We start from the raw sequence: 14,898 nt of genomic DNA on the forward strand, positions 1-14,898 counted from the left end.
CTCCTTTGCACTGAAGCCTCCTTTGCGCAGATACTCATGTAAAATGCGCAGTTTTTTATCACCGGGACCATCCCCGAATCGTGGGTGCTCATTATACACAGGTATAGACGATTTTCCAACTTCAAAACAAGTTTTGTTATCGATGTTCGCCATTTTGGTAAAGGGAAACTACTCTCCGCGCTAACTGTCATCGCTAAAATCTAAAATTGCTGTTATGTTCCGTAAAAGATCGAGTGGTTTGTTTTTTTATTAAACAAAATTAATTTCATATAAATTTTTATGTATTTTGATGAAAAATATTAATAAATCACAAAAAATTATGATACTAATTAAGGATCGAGTATTATCTTTAACCGAGATAAAACTGTGAACAACATAATTGACACGAGGTGCCACCTTAATTGCCGGTAATTACTGGCTATTTGATCATAACAAAAAGACTATCACACCTTTTGTAATCGGTCTGAATTGAGAAGCTCATGCCATTTTGAAAGATACCATTCCAAAATATTGAATCAACTGCTGTCTAAATTAAAAAGATACAATTAAGTTCATTTGTTTTAAGGGTAAATTTTTATAGTAATAATGTCCATTTTCAAGATAAATCATTTTTGGACCCCCAAAAATTATTAGGGACCCTTAAATTAGCAGCCATGGGAGTCCATGGACTCCCAGATAAAAAACCCGAGGGAAAACCCTGATTGTGTCTGAAATCATTCGTCCTCCACCTCCGATTCATGTGGGGATGTTGACAGATACTTTCGAATAATAATTTTGTTCTGGTTAGGTTAACTGCCCGCAGTTACATAACTAAATTACTGTTAAAAATCAGCTTTAAACCTAAAACAAACAAACAAACAAACAAAATGTTTTCTTACTCCTCCTCCTATTGATGTTGAATGTTTGTCATTTACTTATAAAGATTGTCTGTACAGATACATCAGTATATCATATATAAACAGAAATACTGTTGAAAAATGTCATTAAACACATGCAAAACAAAATCAGAAATGTGTGGAGTTTTTTGCAGTTTCAATGTAAGTATGTCTTAAAGGCATGTTTTAAATGTTAATAAATCAAGTTTAGTTCAGTTAGGGCTGTCGTTGATAGAAACGATATCGATGTATCAACAATGTTTTTTGGTCAATCAATTATCGATTCCCATTTTCAAAAATCAATATTTTACAGAGATAAAAAACTACCCAAATAAACACTCAGACCCTAAAAAACAACTAAAGTTCACAAAGTTGTAAATTTGGATAAATGCAAAAAAAGGAGTGAAGGCAAAATAAAAATGAAAGATGTCATTAATTTTTATGTATTTCTTTTATTTCATAAATACAAATACAACACAATCAAACAGAAATATGAAAAGTAGGCAATAAAACTTAAAATAGCATTTACAGGAAGGGATATAGTATGCATATGAACAAATAGGTCGTTAATCTAACTTAATAATCAATATATCGATGTATCGTCGATATTTGTCTTCTGATATATCGGTATCGTTGATACGTTTAAGACCCAATCAATGACAGCCCTAAGTTCAGTTCAAATTACTTAGACCATTTTTCCACATGTATGTATTTACAGATTTGAGGACAGTATGAGATGTTACAGCCTCCTGTCAGCAACATCTACTATGGGTGGTCTACCGTACAATGCGGCCACTCAGGTAAGTACATAGCTATACAGAATGTTCTTTTGTGTAATGCAGAAATGCCATTTTCATATACAGAATGTTCTTTTGTGTAATGCAGAAATGCCATTTTCATACAGAATGGTCTTTTGTGTAATGCAGAAATGCCATTTTTATACAGAATGTTCTTTTGTGTAATGCAGAAATGCCATTTTCGTACAGAATGTTCTTTTGTGTAATGCAGAAATGACATTTTCAAAGGCTAATACATGTACTAATTTTGTCAAAGTAAGTAAATCTCAGGATGAACTGTTTAACAGTGTGAAACACACACCTATGATTAACAAATAATCAAGACCTTTGAGTGATTTGTTGCCTGATTTATTATAGTACAGAGTTCTGATGCTCAGGATTTGAACCACAACGGTGTTAGCCTGAATGGCTAAATATCTAAGCATCTGTACGATGAACCATGATAAATAAGAAGACAAACCACCTTGCTTGTTTTCATTCTTACATGATCATTGAAATATTTTGATAAAACATTTGCTAGGCTTCACTTATCCAAGTTTTAATAAACTGGACATCATACAACAATTTGACATCATAATTGATGTCATAATGCTGTCTTGCCAGTTCATGTGTCAGCCATTATTAGCTCACCAGAGCACGAAGTGCTCAAGGTGAGCTTTTGTGATCGCCCTGTGTCCGTCACTATTAACATCATTAACACTCTAGAGGTCACAATTTTGACCCAATCTTAATGAAACTTGGTCAGAATGTTACCCTCAATAAAATCTTGGACAAGTTCGATATTGGGTCATCCCGGGTTAAAAACTAGGTCACCAGGTCAAATCAAAGGAAAAGCTTGTTAACACTCTAGAGGTCACAATTTAGGCCCAATCTTAATGAAACTTGGTCAGAATGTTACCCTGAATAAAATCTTGGATAAGTTCGATATTGGGTCATCCCGGGTTAAAAACTAGGTCACCAGATCAAATCAAAGGAAAAGCTTGTGAGTCCCCTACTGGTTGAAAACCAGTTTCGGGGACAATAGGAATGCGCTTTTCCGTCATTCCGTCCGTCCGTCTGTCCGTCCGTCGTCCGCAATTTCGTGTCCGGTCCATAACTCTGTCATCCATGAAGGGATTTTAATATTACTTGGCACAAATGTTTCCCATGATGAGACGACGTGTCATGCGCAAAAACCGGACCCCTAGCTCAAAGGTCAAGGTCACAATTGGAGGTCAAAGGTCAACAGGGCTTTTTTCCTGTCTGGTCCATAACTCTCCCATCCATGAAGGGATTTTAATATTACTTGGCACAAATGTTCCCCATGATGAGACGACGTGTCATGCGCAAAACCCAGACCCCTAGCTCAAAGGTCAAGGTCACAGTTGGAGGTCAAAGGTCAACAGGGCTTTTTTCCTGTCCGGTCCATAACTCTCCCATCCATGAAGGGATTTTAATATTACTTGGCATAAATGTTCCCCATGATGAGACGACGTGTCATGGGCAAAACCCGGACCCCTAGCTCAAAGGTCAAGGTCACAATTTTAGGTCAAAGGTCAACAGGGCTTTTTTCCTGTCCGGTCCATAACTCTGCCGTCCATGAAGGGATTTTAATATTACTTGGCACAAATGTACCTCATAATAAGACGATGTGTCATGCACAACTTTCAGACCCCTGGCTCAAAGGTCAAGGTCACACTTAGCAGTCAAATGTTAACATAGCATGAACAGGGTCTGTTTCGTGTCCGGTCCATAACTCTGACATTCATTAAGGGATTTCAATATTACTTGGCACAAATGTTCCCCATGATGAGACGACGTGTCGTGCGCAAATCCCGGACCCTTAGCTCAAAGGTCAAGGTCACAATTGGAGGTCAAAGGTCAATAATTTTTTTTTCCTGTCCGATCCAGAACTCTGTCATCCATCAAGGGATTACAATATCACTTGGCATAATTGTTCCCCATGATGAGATGACATGTCATGCGCAAGACCCAGTACCCTAGCTTAAAGGTCAAGGTCACACTTTGAGATCAAAGGTCAGTAGGATTTTTTTCCTGTCCAGTCTAAAACTTTGTCATGCAAAACAGGATTTAGATATCAGTTGGCACAAATATCCCCCTGGATGAGACAACATGTTATGCGCAAAACCCAAGCCCAGGGTCTAATGTCAAGGTCACACTTAGAGACCAAAGGTCAGACACAAGAATGACTTTGTCTGGAGCATTTCTTCTTCATGCATGGAGGGATTTTGATGTCACTTGGCACAAATGTTCACCAACATAAGACGGATTGTCATGCGCAGAAACCAGGTTCTAAGGTCAAGGTCATATTTAGAGGTCAAAGGTCAAATTCAAGAATGACTTTGTCCGGAGCATTTCTTCTTCATGCATTGAGGGATTTTGATGTAACTTGGACCAAATGTTCACCACCATGAGGCACCCTTGTTTTTAGAATTACGTCTCTTTGTTTTACTATAAATAGATTTTATTGTAACTTTTTTTATTATTGGCCGTAGAGAAAAATCGAGATCACTTTTCTGTGGTACAACATGCATGTTACATCCATTTTTAGCTCGACTATTCATAGAATAGTAGAGCTATTGGACTCGCCCATGCGTCGGCGTCCGCGTCCACGTCCGCGTCCCGATTTGGTTAAGTTTTTGTATGTAAGCTGGTATCTCAGCAACCACTTGTGGGAATGGATTGAAACTTCACACACTTATTCACTGTGATAAACTGACTTACATTGCACAGGTTCCATAACTCTGTTTTGCTTTTTTACAAAATTATGCCCCTTTTTTGACTTAGAAATTTTTGGTTAAGGTTTTGTATGTAAGCTTGTATCTCAGTAACCACTTGTGGGAATGGATTGAAACTTCACACACTTATTAACTGTGATAAACTGACTTACATTGCACAGGTTCCATAACTCTATTTTGCTTTTTACAAAATTATGCCCCTTTTTCGACTTAGAATTTTTTGGTTAAGGTTTTGTATGTAAGCTGGTATCTCAGTACTCACTAATGGGAATGGATTGAAACTTCACACACTTGTTCACTGTCATGATCTGACATGCACAAAGCAGGTCCCATAACTTTATTTTGATTTTTTACAAAATTATGCCCCTTTTTCAACATAGAAATTTTTGGTTAAGTTTTTGTATGTAAGCTGGTATCTCAGTATCCACTAATGGGAAAGGATTGAAACTTCACACACTAGTTCACTTTCATGATATGACGTGCAGTGCAAAGGGTCAATAACTCAACTTTGCATTTTACAAAATTATGCCCCTTTTTCAACTTAGGAGTTTTTGGGTTAAATTCTTATATGTAAGCTGGTATCTCAGTACCCACTAATGGGAATGGATTGAAACTTCATACACTTGTCCACTGTCATGAGCTGATAAGCACTATGCAGGTTCCATAACCCTATTTTACTTTTTTACTAAATTATGCCCCTTTTTCGACTTTCTTATTCATTCAAGCGACAAGGCTGTTAAATAGTCGAGCGTTGCTGTCCTCCGACAGCTCTTGTTTAGGTGTATTTTGACCTATCTCTACCTGGTAAAGAGTTTCTTGTGGTCTTATATTATATAGTTTTTTTTTTTTTTTGTTGTTTTTTTTAAGATAAATTTCCCTTTGTTGGTACTATAAATAACTTATATGATAATTTTTTTATAATCGGCAAAAACATTTCAATATGAAAACAACTGTGGGTTTTTATATATGCACAATTTAATCCAGGTGTGTTGTTATAACATATTGTATATACCGTATTTTGGTGTGTATAGGTCGCACTTTTTCTACCCATTTTGCTGCCTGAAAAAGTTCCTGCGACCTATACGACAGAACATTGCCAGCAGTTTTTTTTTTCGGGCCAATTTTCTGACTGTAGCTCTCGCAAAATTACGTGCATCTGTTATGAACGAACAAAATGGATAAAAAAATCAATATCGGCGGCTTTTCAACCAATAGCGGTTACTTTCAATAAAATATATCGTAAATAACCCATACAGACTATTAAAATTACGAATGACTTTAATTCAAAGATGTTTTTGCAGTCTGAATTACGTTTGTTTCTACTTTCGTTTTACTGGACGCCATTGACATGTACTCCGGGTTGGATAAAATCCGGACAGATCCGTCCTCCATTCCAAACATTGTTTATACAAATTCTTAGCGTATTAAAAAATTTGAAAGATAATTTTTTACTTTTGATTTTTAAATAAAAGAAAAAAATCCAAACAGATATTTTGTTAATCTTTTTACTCAAAATCAAAAGAACGCGGTTAATTACATGACACGGAAAGGTGTTATAATTGCTGTGCAAACAATTCACACTTAAACTTGCATGACAACAGAATGTAAACGCAAACCGTCTGCTGCCAATTAGTGTCAAAAAGCCGCTTTTCTTTGATGTAGTCTGTTACCGATACTACTGTTGGTACGAAACAGTTGGGAACGAAAATAACACTGTCCGATTTCCACCAATCAGGTTCCGATAATAATTCAGTCCGCGGCATCAATATGGCCGCCGCCATAACTTTTTTGCCGGTAAATATTAAATATTGCTGGGGAAAAAATCTGAAATTTAACTGCGACTAATACGCTAGAAGTAAAATTTTCCGACTATTTCCAGAGCAAAAATTAGATGCGGACTATACATTACCGCGACCTATACACACCAAAATACGGTAATAGTACAATATTGTTTATACATCATTGACAGATATCAGTTCATGATGTTATACTGCAGTAGAGAAAGTTAGGTGCCTTCCAGTAGGGGACTTTGTATTGCATGGCAATACTTCATTCACTTGTTAATACTGTAGAGGCCACATTTATGACTATATCTTCATGAAACTTGGTCAGAATGTTAATCATGATGATCTCAAAGTCCAGTTTGAATCTGGGTCACGTAGGATCAAAAACTAGGTCACCAGGTCAGATCAAAAGAAAATCTAGATAACACTCTAGAGGCCACATTTATGAACATATCTTAATGAAACTTGCTCAGAATGTTAATCTTGATGATCTATAGGTCAAGTTCAAATCTAGGTCAGGTGGAATCAGAAACTAGGTCACCAGGTCAAATCAAAGGAAAAGCTTGTTAACACTCTAGAGGCCACATTTATGACTGTATCTTCATGAAACTTAGTCAGAATGTTAATCTTGATGATCTTAAGGTCAATTTCCAATCTGGGTCATGTGGGGTCAAAAACTAGGTCACCGGGTCAAATCAAAGAAAAAGTTAGTTAACACTTTAGAGGCCACATTTATGACCATATCTTGATGAAACTATCTTGATGATCTTTAGGTCAATAGGTCAAGTGAGCGATACAGGGCCTTCATGGCCCTCTTTTTTTTAGAATACACAAAGCTTGACTTTCTTCTTTGTTAAACTGGCAATCAAATCCAGCCATGTTAGAATTCTCAAATTACTGAGAAAATTGAATGTTGTGTTGTTATTCTGAACAAAAAGGGTCAAACACATTACAAGACTAAGTGAAAAATTGTTGATTCTTGAGTGGAACAAAGGACATTGTATCTGATCTGTAGAAAATGACAGTACTATTTTTATGCCCCAGAAGGTGGGCATATTAAAATCGCACTGTCCATCCATCAGTCTGTGCGTGCGTGCGTCTGTCCATGTGAATTCTTGTCCAGGCTGTAACTCTGCCATCCATAAAGGGATTTTGAAATAACTTGGCATAAATGTTCACCATAATGAGACAACATGTCTTGCGCAAGATCCAGAAGCCTAGCTCCAAGGTCAAGGTCACACTTAGAGGTTAAACGTTTACAGACACTGTTTCGTGTCCAGTCCACAACTGCCATCCACGAAGGGATTTTGAAATAGCTTGGCGTAAATGTTTACCATAATGAGACGACATGTCTTGTGCAAGACCCAGACCCCTAGCTCCAATGTCAAAGTCACACTTAGAAGTCTGAGGTTAACAGGGTCTATTTTCGTGTCTGGTTCATAACTCTGCCATTGATGAAGGGATTTTGAAATTACTTGGCATAAATGTTCCCACAATGAGATGACATGTCTTGCGCAAACTCCAGACCCCTGGCTCTAAGGTCAAGGTCACACTTAGAGGTTAAAGATTAACATGGTCTGTTTCTTTTCTGGTCCGTAACTGCCATTGATGAAGGGATTTTAAAATTACTTGGCATAATGTTCCCTATATTGAGATGACGTGTCGTGCACAAGACATAGACCCATAGCTCAATGGTCAAGGTCACACTTAGAAGTCAAAGGTGTTTTTTGTCTGTTCAGTAACTCAAGGGATTTGAAAATAATTTGACATAAATGTTAGAATATTGAGGTGTGTCACACTTATGACCCAGGTCTCTTAGGTCAAGGTCAAGGTCACGAAATGATATGTGTATTTTTTTGCGCAGACATCTGTAGCATTCTTGGGCATGCTTCGGGGGCATTTGTCATCAATAGTGACAGCTCTTGTTGGTTTTGTATTTCAGAGTGGTCAGCTGTACCCGCCAACTATCTTGCTGGACTTCTACCCTCTTGCTGCATACTGTAACGACGTTCTAACAGCGCTGAATGAACTACGACTGTGTGCACCTGTTGCCTTAGTAACGGAAGTTAGCAATGCTTTACACAATTCCTTTGTAAATGTCAACAAAATCATACTTGCCTTTCACAGGTGTGTACTCGTGTCATATTGACTTACTTTAGTTTGTTTGAGGTCATATTTGAAAAATTAAAACTATTAGATTTTTTCTCTTTTATTCTTTGCTCAATGCTTGAGGAGAAAATAACATACGGAACTGTAGAATGAACCTGTGCTTTATTAGTAGCAGTTCTGACATTACTTTTTCAAAATTATGAAAGTTCTTGGAAAAAGTTGTTTGAAGAAAATATCATGTAGCCCTTTAAATTGGCATATATGTGTAAGTTACAGCAATCTGACAAATATATGCAGTCTTCCATAAGTACAATGTTTCCGTATGCAATGCTTTGTTGTGGAGACAGTTTTAGTCAGATTGTTGGTAGTAGAACCTTACACGTTTCAAATCTTTTTGTTAGAGATTATCACCAAAATAAATTTTAATCAGATATTTTCAATTACAATTTGTTTGTTTTGGGTTTAACGCCGTTTTTCAACAGTATTTCAGTCATGTAACGGCGGGCAGTTAACCTAACCAGTGTTCCTGGATTCTGTACCAATAAAAACCTGTTCTCCGCAAGTAACTGCCAACTTCCCCACATGAATTATCAGAGGTGGAGGACGAATGATTTCAGACACGATGTCTTTTATCAAATCGTCACGGAGAACATACGCCCCGCCCGGGGATCGAACTTGCGACCCGTCGATCCGTAGTCTGACGCTCTCCCTACTGAGCTAAGCGGGCGGGCCTTTTCAATTACAAAGTTACGAATTTTTTTAAAAGTATTAAACTTCGGAAAAAAAAAAGAGATATAACAGTAATATCTGTCTCTACAGGGCTGAAGAGACCACATTTGACAGGAAGGAGAAGGAAAGATTTGACGAGTTCTGTTCAGCCTATGCCCACAGTCTTGTACCATACATCAATAAGTGTCTGCAAGCGCTGTATCCACAGACACAGTTAGCACAAATACTTGGAGTTACAGTGTCAGAACTAAACAAAATGGTATGTATTATCAAAGCCAGAGACCAGGATTTGAACCTATATCAACATGATGGCGGCACTTAGCAATTAACCATTCCAACCACTTTACCTCTTACATTACAGCCACAATCCCTGTAAAGGATGCACAAATAACACTGATATACATGGTCTTCATAATAGTGAAATACTGTTTATTATACTAATAATAGGCATTAGAAGAATTATTATGGCATCCCTACTGCATAAATAACACTTTGATTAAGCTGGAGCCAGGCATATCTCCTGTATTAACAACAGAAGTGCCTGTCAGCTGCAAATCTAACCACTGTTAACCCTTACCATGCTAAATTTATATAAGCATGATAAGGATTAATTGTTTCCACCACAACCCCAAGAGAGACTTGAAAATACCTCTGATAAACATTAAATTCATATGCATAGTTTCAAAGTCTGGTACAGGAACAATACATTTAGATTATTGTTCTTCCATCCAGAAAAGCTTAGTGTGTAGAACTCTAGTATCAAGAGGTTGTGAATTTGATCCAAGGTGGTGGGTTGTGTTCTCCATTACAATTTGACAGAACACAGTGTGCCTGAAGTCATGTGTAGAAGTTGCTATTTGATTTTAGATAACAACTTAATACTAACAAAGACCACTGTAGTGAAGATTATTTGAAATTTTTATACCATATTCCCATGAAACAACCTATTTTGACTGAAACCACACATTTTTTTATGCCAATGTAAAATGATTTTTAGCTCGACTATTCGAAGAATAAGTAGAGCTATCCTACTCACCACGGCGTCGGCGTCGGCGTCACACCTTGGTTAAGTTTTTCGTACCAGTCCACATTTTGACAAAGTCTTTTGAGATAAAGCTTTGAAACTTTCAACACTTGTTTACCATCATCATGGCCAGTTATAGGCAAGAGCACATAACTCCATCAAGGATTTTGGCTGAATTATGGCCCCTTTTGACTTAGACATCATGGTTAAGTTTTTCGTACCAGTTCATATTTTGACAAAGTCTTTTAAGATAAAGCTTTGAAACTGTCAACACCTGTTTACCATCACCACGGCCAGTTATAGGCAAGAGTACATAACTCCATCAGGGATTTTGGCTGAATTATGGCCCCTTTTGACTTAGAAATCTTGGTTACGTTTTTCGTACCAGTTCATATTTAGACAAAGTCTTTTAAGATAAAGCTTTGAAACTTTCAACACTTGTTTACCATTACCATGGCCAGTTATAGGCAAGAGTATGTAACTCCATCAGGAATTTTGGCTGAATTATGGCCCCTTTCGACTTAGAAATCTTGATTAAGTTTTTCGTACCAGTTCATATTTAGACAAAGTCTTTTGAGTTAAAGCTTTGAAACTTTCAACACTTGTTAACCATCACCATGTCCAGTTATAGGCAAGAGCACATAACTCCATCAAGGATTTTGGCTGAATTATGGCCCTTTTTGACTTAGAAATCTGGGTTAATATTTCGTACCAGTTCATATTTTGACAAAGTCTTTTGAGATAAAGCTTTGAAACTTTCAACACCTGTTTACCATCACCATGTCCAGTTATAGGCAAGAGTACATAACTCCATCAAAGATTTTGGCTGAATTATGGCCCTTTTTGACTTAGAAATCTTGGTTAAGTTTTTCGTATCAGTTCATATTTTTTGTAAAGTGTTTGACATAATTATGGCTTTTAAACTTTTATCACTTGTTTAGTATAATAGTCTCTATCTGTAGGAAAGAGAACATAACTCTGTCATCTATTTTGGCTGAATTATGGCCCTTTTTTGAACTTTGAAATTGGTTCTGTTTTCATACAAGTCCATGTTTTGTCAAAACTATTTGACATATGGCTTTTAAACTTTGAACACTTGTTTATCATTATGATTTCCGTCTGTAGGCAAGAGTACATAACTATTTTGGCTGAATTATGGCCCTTTTTGGACTTTGACATTGGCTCATATATTGCCATTTAGTGCAAGACTTATCAAAATCAAAGTAATACAGGAACATTGTTTGTCTAATCTATTTATTTCTTTTGTCTGAATATCCGTGGAAATATTTTGACCCCATTCTTCAATCAATTCTTCGAATAGTCGAGCGCGCTGTCATCAGACAGCTCTTGTTCAATACTTGTGTTCATCATTGTCTGAAGACAAAATTTCTTGAAAATTAAGTGCCTGCTTTGAGTGCGGGAGGTCGTATGTTCGATCCCCAGCTGCGTCATACCAAATGGTACTAGTAGCTTCCTCGCTTGGCGCTCAGCATTAAGAGGATAGTGCTAGGACTGGTCAGCCCGGTGTCGGTATAATGTGGTTGGGTATCATGTCACTTGTCTACAGTGTGATATTCCAGTGAGGCAGCACTATAAAGTTAGGCATTTTGTTCACTGCTACAGTTAGACACCATTGTTTATATGATTGAAAAATTGTTGAAAAAAACTTTAAACCCTAACACACACACACACATGCACGCACATGCACATGCACACACGTAAATCCATAATGTTAACCTGAATTTATGTCATAATAGCTTCACAGATAATTGTTATAATCTGTTACCTTGTGAATGTGAAAGAGAAGATACTGTTTATTCAACAGTGTTTCCTGGATGCTTAAATATGCTTGGAGTGGCCTCCAGCGCTTAAATGTTACGTGGCTGATGTTAGTATTCTTGTGGCTGATGTTAGTATTCTTGTGCTGCTGGTCGGAGACTTACATGAGATGTTGAATTATTTCAGGTGGGAAAACTATCCAAGCTTACTGAACATTTTGGTTTAATCTAGTGTCTGTCAGAACCTGAACAGTGTACAAAATGGCACCATTGTGTCTTCATTCACCAATTAGTTTGACTTAAAACTCAGTGTCACAACTAACAGATAATTTATACCAATGATAAAAAAAGTTTATTAAATTTAAAGAAATATCAATATTTCAGGGTGGACTTGGACAGGTGAATATAAAATCTGCCTTACAGAGCATAAGTCATCTGGTTCCCGAAGTTGAAGCGGAACCAGTAACTGTACCAGTTACAGAAGTCGAGTCGAGACATGAAATACAAAATACCATTCCAGAAGTACCAAGTGACCAGTCAGATGTTCTTTCAGAAACTGTGGCAGACAATAACCAACCAGAAGCAGTGTTACAAAATTTAAGTACTAATAACCAATCAGAAACCAGTACAGAAAATGTATTTTCTGAAATGAGCCAATCACAAGATAAAGTGATAGAAAATGAACCAGAAACAGATTTGACAGAAGGGAAAGGTTCACATGAAGTGAAATTTTCTCTCAGTGATACTGAAGGAGAAGCTGAGCTGGAAAAAGATATAATGAGTACAAATATTGAAGATGTTGTACCAGATACTGAAGAAAATTTGGACATTGAACATGATTTATCTGCCCTTGCTGCAGATGTATTGGGCACAAAATCTGAAGAAAAAACCGATTGATCTGTTTATAATGTTACATATATTTGAGGTTGTCCCAGAATTTAGACTTTTGCTATTTCTGTTGAATGGGATGTGATAAGCAAATTTACTGGATTGGTATACAACACATTTACTTCATAACTATGCTTGCTTTTTACTGTGTAAGATCTTGAAGCCTTTTGAAGAACATGAAAGAATAGGAAAGAGAATGTCAATAATAATGAGGTTACTGTTCAGCATGTTAATTTTCAACTTTTTTTAAATTTCTATAAAATGTTGAGATACTATAGTGTCTTTAATAATATAATGAACGGCCCTCCTTAGCTTTCCCATGTTGTCATAAATATATCAGGTAGTAAAACAACAGACCTGGTTAGCAAGGTCCTTGATGGCCTGAATTGACGTCATCTCCATTGTAGACTTTTTAGCTAAACCCTTATCATGTTTACAGCTTTTTATGCTCCCCGAAGGGTGAGCATATAGTTGCCGCTTTGTCCGTCCTTCTGTCCATCTGTCCGTCTGTCACACTTTTGTCTGGAGTATAACTTGAAAAGTATTAATGGCATTTAATTGAAACTTCACATAATCATAGAGGCCATTGAGACAAAGTGCATTGTCAAAAAATCATAACTCTACCTTACATAGTTTTTGAATTGTTTCCCTTTATCAAATAAGGCTTGTCGGGAGCATTACTTGAAAAGTATTAATGGCATTTCATTGATACTTCACAAAATGATAGAGGCCATTGACATGAAGTGCATTGTCAAAGAACCATAACTCTACTTTACCTAGTTTTTGAATTATCTCCCTTTATTATACAAAATAAGGCTTGTACGGAGCACTATTTGAAAAGTATTTATGGCATTTCATTGAAACCACGAAATGATGGAGGCCATTGACGGAAAGTGCAGTGTCGAAGAACCATAACTCTACTTTACCTAGGTTTTTAATTATCTCCCTTTATTATACAAAATAAGGCTTGTCCGGCGCCTTACTTGAGAAGTAATAATGGCATTTCAATGAAACTTCACAAAATGATAGATTAAGCACATGCATCTTGGAGCATCATTCGGTTTTACTGATTCCTTGTTTTTGGTCTGTCATTTTTTATGGCACTAATAAAGATATTCTGTGTATACAGATGTTCATATTGCTGCAGCGTCTATCATCTCATGAGTTTGTGTTGGCATTTAGCCCAGATTAACCACAGAATTTGAGAAAAAATAGATGAATTACTATTAAACATCCTCTTTCCAAAAATTCTTCGACCAGTGTTGGTATGTTTTGTACCAGTAACTGCAGTCCCAGCTGATAGAAGTTGAAATTTCTAGCTAACATTCGCTGGGCATTGTACAGTACCCTCACAATGAGACACTGTTACTGTAACAAAATGAAGGAAATATGGACAGCACAGTGTCTTGATAATTGCTCAAAATTTAACCTTCACTTAGTTACTATGGTGATATGATGATGACAGACATTGTTCAAACATGTAAATCAAGGGACACAGCTAAGTAGGTTGAATATTGCTCCAGATAAATTTCATTATAATGGTATATAAACATTTTGTAGTGAAAGTCTACGTAATCTTGGGACACCATTTGGGTATATTCAATGCTTTTAGTGATAATGTGGGATAAAGTGTGTAGTAGTGCTGTTATATACATGTAATGTGTTAATGGTATACAAGATTTATTTATTTGAACTATCTTGTTTTAATTGTCACAGATATTGTTTGAGATACATTATCGGTAGTGATTTTTATTTAGTCATGCATCATTTATTTATTACAAAGTAAAACACTTATTTTAAGAAAATGATTATATTTCTGAGCTAAGATTTGTATTATTCTGTAAATGATACTTATTCTGAATAAATCATTCCTGTATTGGACAGTATGTTTATATGGTGATACAGAAGTTGACAGATGAAAGTATGTGCAAGAAACTACAGTGAAAACCTGATCATTCGAGCATCGATATATTCAGCTCCTTGTCGCACTCAAGAAATTTATGTGGTCTCCTTTGGTTTGGATAACCCAAGCATTTTGTTTATCCCCGTGAAACTTTGAGCAATCGGTGTTGGGCCTCCATGGCAGAGTGGTTAAGGTCGTTGACTTCAATCACTTACCCCTCACAGATGTGGGTTCAAGCCTCACTTTGGGCATAGAATTCTTTACGTTTGTAAG

The 14,898-nt window shown here is 36.7% G+C and overlaps 1 protein-coding gene across 1 annotated transcript in view; it reads left to right on the plus strand.

Annotated features, from left to right (window-relative positions):
- LOC123559370 (conserved oligomeric Golgi complex subunit 8-like) overlaps positions 1-14,603 on the plus strand; it is a 33,227-nt gene extending 18,624 nt beyond the window's left edge. The window contains exons 10-13 of the mRNA XM_053552770.1: positions 1,594-1,675; positions 8,137-8,321; positions 9,123-9,291; positions 12,219-14,603. Coding sequence (XP_053408745.1) covers positions 1,594-1,675; positions 8,137-8,321; positions 9,123-9,291; positions 12,219-12,731 — 949 coding nt within the window. The 3' untranslated portion in view covers positions 12,732-14,603. The remainder of the gene's footprint in view (positions 1-1,593; positions 1,676-8,136; positions 8,322-9,122; positions 9,292-12,218) is intronic.
- Positions 14,604-14,898: the final 295 nt, after the last annotated feature.

This window comes from Mercenaria mercenaria, chromosome 10 (genome assembly GCF_021730395.1).
Source record: "Mercenaria mercenaria strain notata chromosome 10, MADL_Memer_1, whole genome shotgun sequence".
Lineage (NCBI taxonomy): Eukaryota > Metazoa > Mollusca > Bivalvia > Venerida > Veneridae > Mercenaria > Mercenaria mercenaria.